This window comes from Crocodylus porosus, unplaced genomic scaffold (assembly GCF_001723895.1).
Source record: "Crocodylus porosus isolate Cpor-Errol unplaced genomic scaffold, CroPor_comp1, whole genome shotgun sequence".
Lineage (NCBI taxonomy): Eukaryota > Metazoa > Chordata > Crocodylia > Crocodylidae > Crocodylus > Crocodylus porosus.
Genome location: NW_017728886.1, coordinates 270,186,175 through 270,194,841, shown reverse-complemented (window position 1 = coordinate 270,194,841; position 8,667 = coordinate 270,186,175). Strand labels below are relative to the sequence as shown.

At 63.9% G+C, this 8,667-nt stretch overlaps 2 protein-coding genes across 2 annotated transcripts in view; one reads left to right on the top strand and one right to left on the bottom strand.

Moving 5' to 3' along the window:
* Positions 1–1,556: 1,556 nt before the first annotated feature.
* Positions 1,557–8,618, bottom strand: LOC109318677 (protein brambleberry-like). Its single transcript, XM_019548092.1, has 14 exons — positions 8,607–8,618; positions 8,290–8,435; positions 8,065–8,194; positions 7,808–7,993; positions 5,608–5,821; positions 5,257–5,373; positions 4,888–5,067; positions 4,810–4,828; positions 4,179–4,372; positions 3,873–4,013; positions 3,214–3,375; positions 2,784–2,920; positions 2,380–2,471; positions 1,557–2,154 (listed from the first exon to the last, which is right to left on the bottom strand). Exons 1-14 carry the CDS (start codon positions 8,616–8,618, stop codon positions 2,019–2,021), a joined length of 1,866 nt encoding a protein of 621 aa, XP_019403637.1. The 3' UTR covers positions 1,557–2,018.
* The window catches only part of PYCRL (pyrroline-5-carboxylate reductase-like), a 9,157-nt gene continuing 9,106 nt past the window's right edge, over positions 8,617–8,667 (top strand). The window contains exon 1 of the mRNA XM_019547980.1: positions 8,617–8,645. Within this exon, the coding sequence (XP_019403525.1) occupies positions 8,617–8,645 (29 nt within the window). The remainder of the gene's footprint in view (positions 8,646–8,667) is intronic.

Below are 8,667 nucleotides of genomic sequence, written 5' to 3'. Positions count from 1 at the left end.
GGTCGAGTGGTCACAAACTCCTGCAAGACCGTTTCAGGCTGGACATAAGGAAGAATTTCTTTACTGTCCGAGCCCCCAAGGTCTGGAGCAGTTTGCCAGCGGAGGCGGTTCAAGCACCGACATTGAACACCTTCAAGAGTAAATTGGATGCTTATCTTGCTGGGATCCCATGACCCCAGCTGACTTCCTGCCCTTTGGCAGGGGGCTGGACTCGATGATCTCCCGAGGTCCCTTCCAGCCCAAACGTCTGTGAAATCTGTGATTGCAGAGCCATTGGTCGTCATCTTTGAAACCTCATAGTGATCAGGAAAGATCCCAGATAACTGGAAAAAGGGCAAACATAGTGCCCATATTTAAGAAAGGGAAAACACTACAGACTAGCCAGCCTCACCTCAGTCCCTGGAAAAATCATGGAGCAGATCCTCAAGGACTCCATTTCTTCTGCAAGTGCTTAGAAGGTAATCAGGAACAGTCATTATGGATTCACCAGGGGCAAGTCACGCCTGATGCACCTGATTGCCCTCTATGACGAGGCGACTGGCACCGTGGCTATGCGGAGACTGGTGGATGTGGTGTACTTTGATTTTGGCAAGGCTTGTGTTATGGTCTCTCACAGTATTCTTGTGGGATGATCTAGCAAAGGGGCGCAAATACCAATAGCTGCATTAGTTTCTGCTTTGATTTTATATTGAGTCATGCCGTGCTAGCCCCCTAAAACGTCTAGTTTCAGTTTAAGTGGAGAAAAGTGTGTGTGTGTGGGGGTCTAGGTGACCATGTGCCACATCTTCTGCACCCCCTAAGCCCCCAGGTTTCCCACGGTGCCCATGGAGGGCCGACACTTACAGCTGCAACGTCCTCTCCGGGCAGCAGCAGGCGCAGCGAGGAGCTCTTCTACCCCTCTGAGCTTAGCAAGTTCCCCGGGGCAGAGATCAGCTGTGGCAGCAGCATTTTTCGCTCCCCATGGGTTAAAAGCAGCAGCTGCCTGTGGATTTAGGCGAGCACGCTCCCTCTCACCAGCCCTGTGACGGGGTCTGTCCCTTTGCTGCATCCGGCTGATCTCCCCCGACACCCCAGGGAGGCTGGTTACAGCGAGGTGGAGCAAAGAGGAATGAACCCCGCTCTGGCGGGGGGCACTTACGGATCCGGGTGATATGAAGAGAGCCTCTCTCTGCACCGACCTGGCCACGTGCCTCCACTCTTCAAGCAGGGAGCAGCGGGGATGCCCCCCTGCACCCATCTATGGGGTGTGGGGGTCCCCGGAGACAGCCTAGGCTGGAAGAGCAGCTGCCTGGCCACATACAGCATGGGCAAGGCTTCGTCTCTAGTAGTCTCCCACCCACCGACTTAGTTTCTCTAGGCAAAGAGAAGCGAGTCGCAGCCATGCCCGGCCCCTCCGACAGCCGAGGCTGCACCAGTGCCAGGCAAAAATGGAGCAGTGGAGAGGGACATCCAGCCTCGTGTCCCACCCCTACCCCACCAGGTCCACACTGCGGCCTTCCCAGGCCAGCTCGGTTCGCTTTGACACCAAAGACCCCAGTCATAACTCAACAGCATTTATTAAACATGTGCAAAAAGCGGGTTTCCCTCTAAAACATCAGGGCCTGGCAGCGGCTTATCCTAGGCACTGGTCCCGACACCAGTGCTGCCAGCTGAGAGAAGCAGCGTGCCGAAGGCCCAAGCCTGCAGGCCCGGTGTCGCGGCCAGCGCCCGGGGATGGGCAGGAAGAGAACAGGTTCTCCCAAATCAGTGCGGAAACGTACCAGCCCCAGTTTTGAGCCTGGCCCACGGCTCGCGGTTGCAAAGTTCAGGCCAGGAAAAAATTTTTAAAAGAACCTTCCTCAAAAACAGGGAGCCCAAAGGGACCTGGGGCATGTGCCCAAGTCACGCTCGAGCCCTTGTCCACGCCTGCAAGCATGCACATTAAAACCAGAGGCAGCGTTTAAAAAAAAAAAAAGTTTCCATAGGTCACGGTGACCTGGCACCCTGGGTCTCGGGGCAGCGAGCCAGGAGGCTGCAGCTCAGCTGGCGTGGGACACGTGCCCGTAGGCGTGGACATGGCAGAAGTCCTGCCCCGGGACAGCCTTCTTCCTGCATGGCTGCCTGGCCTTGGTGACACCCTGGCACAGGCTTCGCGGAGACAGCAAGGAGGTGGACCTGCAAGAGCAGACAGCCCCGGTCAGGCCAGGGAGCCCCGAGACTCGCCCTCCCATCTCCGGCCACGAGCTGGATGCGACGCGGGCTGGTTCTGGGCTTGCGACAAGCAGCAGGGAGGGGACGAGGGAGCAGGCTCCTTCACCCCCATTGCTCCCCGCTTCGCCAGGCCCAGCTGGCTGCGTGGATGGGTCCCGTGCACGGGAGGTGGCAATGCCACGTACTCACGCGTCACTGGCCAAGGGCCGGTTGGGGCTGTAGCACCGTAGCAGAGAGGCAGGGCTGAGGCCCGGGCCTGGACAGTGCTTGTCCGGCGTGGCCTGTTGGGAGAGGAGTGATGCACGTCCTGACTCCAAGGACCGGCTGCTGCTTCAGCTGACGCCCACGGGCCCAGCACCCCCACCCAGGGCCCAGAGAGATGCCGAGGACCCGATGTGCACAGATCCCGACGGGCTGGAGGGGTGCTGGGGCTCCTGCGCCGAGGCACTTGTTTTACAGCCAGCCTCCCAGCACTGCTCAGCATCCGAGGGGTTCGACTGACTGGTGTCCACGGCCTTACTTAGCCTGTGACAAGCAAGCGGCTTAGCTGACAGCACGATGACCCAGCCTCCCCCACAGCCCCACACACCTACCCGCCTCTCCAGCACCTCGTGCCAGGCGCTGCGGGCAAGGCTGACACGACGCAGGCTCATGGCACGGCCCAGCCCGGGCCCCGGGGCTGTAGAGGAGGGGGACGGCCTCAGGGAGTCCGGCTCCAGGTAGGGACCGTCTGCAACAGAGCCACGGGCAGTGCTCCAGTGCCCGGGGACACAGAGACCAGGGCCCGGGAGCGAGCAGAGTCCAGCCGGCCCCCGAGCAGCCCCCACCAGGGTGCTCGAGGGGTCTCCAAAAGGAAGCCAGGTCCCCGGAGAGGCAGGACTGGTTTCCCCATCTCTCGCCTGCTCCGTTTGGTCCACTCAGGCTCGTTCCCGGCTCCACTCGTGGGAGCTCCCAGGTCCCGCCTCGCCGCGCCAGCAGGAAGGGGAGCACCAAGCCCAGGGCGTGTGCTCCAGCCCCGCGCACCTGGCAGGTAGCTCGTGTCCTCCAGCTGGTGCAGCTCCTCTTCCAGGAGGCTGGTCTCCCACTCCCTGCCGGGGGAGGAAGCCAGGTCACAGAGCTGGGCACACCCCAGCGCCCCCTCGGCAGCCAGCGGCTCTCCCTTCGGTCCCACAGGGGACACGGAGCCGGGCGGCGAAGGGCGCAAAGTCCACGTGGACCCAGGGATGAAGAGTTGGGATGTGGCGGGAGAGGAGTGCCAGCTCAGGTCTGGGATCTAACAGAGGGACCCAGCATCCCTTCATCCAGGAGAGCCCTGCCAGCCAGCCAGTCCCCGGCAAGGGCAGACGGTCAGCCGGCTCCTGACAGAGCAGAGCTGGGAGCTCCTGGGCTCCGCCACCGCTGGGCTGCACAACCCTGGGCATGTCCCTGGCACCTGGCAGGACAGGCCAGGCTAGCAGGGAAGGGAGGTTTAAGTCTCTCTGTACTGTGTGCCGGCCCCCGCCATAGATGCCGATTCCCCAGGACAGGCAGGAATGGGGAGCAGGGCACTACCCATCTCCTCTGGAGCACCTGGCCCCCACCTTGCACCCAGGTGCTCGCCTGGTCCAGACACCGACCAAGAGCCCTTTGGGCCCTGGCTCGCAGCTGAGGGGCCGATGCTCCCCAGGGTCTCTCCTCCTACCTGTCTGGGGTGGAGGTCCTGTGGCTGCTGAGATCGTCCCTGGCCCCCATGGCTCTCTGGGGAGGGGGCAGCAGGGCGAGCCTGGGCTTCTGCCCCTGCCCCCTCCAGGCCCCATGGCACACGCTGGTCAGCAGCCAGTGCCCTGAGTAAGTGAGAGGGAAACGCAGCCACGGTCAGCCCAGTGCTGCTCCCAGTTGCGGGAGCAGTGCGGTTTCCCCACCTCGGGCTGCTGGGGCCACGCGTGACCTGGCATCTGCCCAAACACGGCAGCCCCAGGTGCGGAGGAAGGGAACCCGGGCATACCCACCCGTGATGCCGAGCACCAGGAGGGCAGCGAGTGCCGGGAAGCCCAGGGGGGCAGCGCGCTGAAGCTCGGCGAGCGCGTTGGCCGCCACCAGCACCAGGAGGGCGGCACGGGGCAGTCCCGGCGTCTGCAGGAAGGCCACGAGCAGGGCGGCCAGCAGGAAGTAGGCGGCATGCAGCGTGCAGGTGGAGATGGCCCTAGGCTCACCCCTGCGAGGGGAGGGAGCGAGGTTGGCCCGGCGTCCCCGGGCACCACGCCGGCTCCTGGGCCCTGCAGGTCCCCGCTCAGGCTGGGGGTGGGAGAGGGGGAGTGTCAATGTACCCCCTAACTCCACCCGGAGAGGGAGGCCACCAGCTAGAGCCACAGGGGAAAGGGTAAGAGCAGACGGATGGTGCTCCCGTACTGAACAACCTCCCTGGCGGGGGACGGCCGGCGAGGGCTTGGAATGAGGTTACTCCGGAGTAGGCACAGCAAGCACACGCAGCTTTATGCCAGGGTAACTATACCCCAGGGCAGCCATGTGTCTGCTCCACCGGCCCCGAAGGAGACGGGCTGCCCTGCTCCCTGGTAGCCATGTGCTGCAATAGCACCAAGCGTGGCTGGGGTGCCTGCTCCTTACCCCAGATGAAGTTACCCCATGGTAACTCCCGTGTCTGTTCCCTAAGGCCCCCTCACACCGAGCTGTGGCTGGGCCGGGTTCAGCCCGTGTCACCTGCCCAGGTGAGGACGCTCTGGATGTGCTGCAGCCGGCTCTCCACGCTGCTCTGCAAGTGCTCCACGGCGCCCAGCGCCTGCCCCAGGCTCCGGTTCACCCGCTGCAGCTTGCCCATCAGCTCCTCGTAGTACAGGCCTGCCTGGCTCTGGTAGGACTGGAGCAGCGCCAGGTCGGACTCTGGGGGTGGAGGAAACCCGCAGCCTAGCACCCACGCTGCTGGCAGGGGGCAGCTGGCTCTGGTGGGGGGCTCCCATCCCGGGCACGGCCAAGGGGTCCCAAGGGAGGGAGAGATGGCGGAGACTGCCCGTGCCAGCTGCCACAGTCCCAGCTTGGAGCATCCAGCCCGTGCCCCTCCTGTCCCGGTACCGATTCTGGTGTAGACCTGCCGGGTGCGGCTCTGCACGCGGCCGAGGTCGGCCAGGACGGCCCGGTGCCCCTCCTGCAGCTCCACGTCCTGCTCGCCCAGGTGGATGCTCATGTTCTCTGGGGGGCAGAGGGGCAGGACCCCCGTGAGGCCCCACCCCGTGCTCAGCTACACCTGGGATAAGGAGCCTCCAGCCAGGTCCTGCGGCCCAGGGAGCGTCACACCGGGGCCGGCTGCACCTCGGGGCCCCTTTCCAGACCCCCCACGGGAGCTCCAGGCCCCGGGGATTGCCGGCTGGCCGGTGGGCGCCATGCATGGGACAATGCTCCGTGCCACGAGCCGCCTGCGCTCACCCATCTGCCTGGCGATGCCCTCGATGAGCTGAGCCACCTGCTGCCGCCCACTGGCGATCAGGGCTTCCTCCTGGGCTAGCTGCTCCAGGTTGCCACGGAGGGAGGACGCCATCTGCTCCTGGCTGCCCCGCAGCCTCTCCTGCTCTGCCAGCAGGTCGTGCTGGCCACGGGCCACCCGCTGCAGGGACTCCTCCGTCAGCTCCTCCTGCCCGTCCTGCCGGAGACGTGGGGCCCAGCTCAGAGCCCTGCAAGGAAGGCAGCTCCCCCGGCAGGGCTACCCACGGCGGGGCAGAAGCATGGCTGGGGGTAGGCTACCAATCCCAGCATGCCTTGCTTTACCTCGTAGTTGGGCAGGAGCAGTACAGAAGCTGGGATGGACCAGGGCGGTGATGCTCAACCGGGGCGCTGTAGCACACTGGGGTGCCACACAACCGTTTTAAGGGTGCCACAGTATCACCACTGTCAAGCCCTTGCCACACGTTACACTCGAGATGTCATTAACTAAAAATTACATCTTGGGTTGCAACTCAGCCACACGTTACAGCCATTAATGGTGCTGTAAACCAAGGAACAAGCCACAAAGGTGTTCCACAAAAAATAGGTAACAACTTTGTCGCTGGCTCCATTAGTTGAACTAGTGGTCAGGTGCTGCCCCATGCCCACGAGCCCCCTCCGCTGATGGGTCTTCTCAGCTGGAGGGGAGCACCATGTCCTCCTGCAGCTGGGGACCCCCCACCCAATCAGCTGCACGAGCTTGCTGGTACAACAGGAAGGTCTTTTTCCTCCAGCATGTCATTAAAACGTGGAGCTTGTTGCCACCAGAGGTGGTGGAAGCTCTGAGTTCATCCAGGTTCATAAAAAGGAATGGGACATGTTCTTGGAGGAACAGGGCATCAGTAGCTATTAAGCACGGCCTCTGCCTCAGAACTGCCTCGGGTCTGACCCAGTCCACAGCAGGTCTGACGCAAAAACCAAAGCTCGCCCTGCGCTAGCAATAAGGCGTGATGGGAGGCTCAACCCCACAGTCACGCCTCTGGCCACAATCACACCTCCGGCACATGTGGTATGGCAGGAAGTGCGGCTGCGTGGATTGTGCATCGGATCCCATCACACCTTCACCTGCACATCTGGTAGCTCTGCAAAACACCGACACGTGATTCACAAGATAAACCAGGAGACAGGCTTGACAATCACCTTGCTGGGGTCGTTTGACCCCAGCACCCTTTCCTGCCATGGCGGGGGGTTGGACTTGACGATCTGCCCAGGTCCCTTCCGACCCTACAAACTATGAAACTATTTCAAACAGGAATCATAAAAGACGAGGGTTGAAGGGACCCCAGGAGGCTGCATCTAGTCCGACCCCCTGCTCCAAGCAGGACCAGCCCCAACTACGCCATCCCAGCCAAGGCTTTGTCTACCTGGGTCTTAAGCACCTCCAAGGAGGGAGACTCCCCCACCTCTCTGGGGAGCCTGTCCCAGCACTTCACCACCCTCCTCATGAGAAGTTCTTCCTAGCATCCAACCTCAACCTCCCTTGCTGCACTCCCGCGTCCAAACTGCTCTGCACTGCTGTGGGCTCGCTGGGCTGTTTGCAACAGAAGAATTGCTCTAGGACTTGTTCATTGTCAGACATGGGGTGAAAGCAAAGAGCCAGTATTTTTGGAGAGTGCCCGAAGTCGAATGGGGTTGAGAGGGTATGGGAGGAGCCAGGGTGTTGGGGCGATATCTGTAATTGGACCAACTGCCTGGCAGGTAGGCGCTGTGCAAGCCCTGGGGCACAGAAGGTCCTTCGGGGCTGAGAAAACCGCAGCCTCCAACATCCTGCTTGTGTCAAAGGCTGTTAATGTCCCCTCCGGAAAGCCCAGGCCGTGCCCCCGTTACAGAGGAAGACCAGTAATGGAAGGGATTTCCCCCAGCGCGCACCAGCCTGAGTTGGGGGGAAATCCCTTCCTGCGCCGAGCGCAGCGCGAATGCGGGGGCAAGACCCTCCCGCCAGCACCCTGCGGGTTGGTGCCAGCAGGAGCACTGGCTCAGCCCAGCCCCAGCCCCAGCCTGGCCGCAGCACCCAGCACCTCCGACCTGCCCGGCATGCCGTTGCCCCTGGCCCCAGGCCCTGCACGCACCAGCCCACCACACTCTGGACCCAAGGCCCGCGTCACCCCAGCTGCCCGGCATGTCAGGTCCTCGCTGGGACACCCACCTCGAGCAGCCTCATGGCCTCCAGCTGCCCGGCGGCCGCGGAGGCCAGCGCGTCCACCGTCGGCTCCGTCCGGCGCCTGAACCGCAGCTGGCGGGCGGCGTAGCAGACGGCGCGGGCCCGGTTGCTGACGGTGCGGTAGGCGTTCCAGGTGCCAGGGTCCATGTCGGTCGTGCAGGCCGCGAGGCTCTGCGGGACAGGGGGCCAGGCAGGGTTACGGCACGGAGCCGCCCCGGGCAGGCGGAGGGTCTCGGCCCGGCTGCCCCGGCGGTGCAGGGGTAGGCGCGGCGCCCCTCGGCGCTGGCCTGGCGGTTGAAGAGCGACACCCCCAGCTCGGCCACCTCCTCCTCGGTCATGTCGGCGCAGGACGAGCGGAGCCGGGCCACGACCCGCGGGCGGGAAAAGCGCCGCGACCCGACTCGCTTTCCCCCCCCCGAGGGCCTGGCGCCGTGGGGGCCGCACCCCGGGGCGCCGGCAGCTTCACCTGGGGGTGGCAGGCGTCCAGCGCAGACGGGTCCGGGAGCCGGGCCTCGGCCAGGAAGCGCTCGTCGCCTGCGGCCACCTCGAAGGGGGCCACGGGGCTGGGGGCCGCGCACAGCGGAGAGCCCAGCAGCTGGGCGGCACCAGCCCCCTGGCACGTGCACGCGCGTGGGCTACAGCCCCGTGCACTCAACACCGGGGCAGGGTGGCCGTGTGCACACGCGCGTGCATGCCTGAGTGCACACGTGACCACGCGTGTGGGTGCCTGTGCACGTGTGCATGTGCATCAGTGCGTGCATCGCCCGTGCGTGCGTGTGCACACCTGTCCGCGCATGCACATCCGCGTGGGCATCGCCCGTGCGTGCGTGTGCACACCTGTCCGC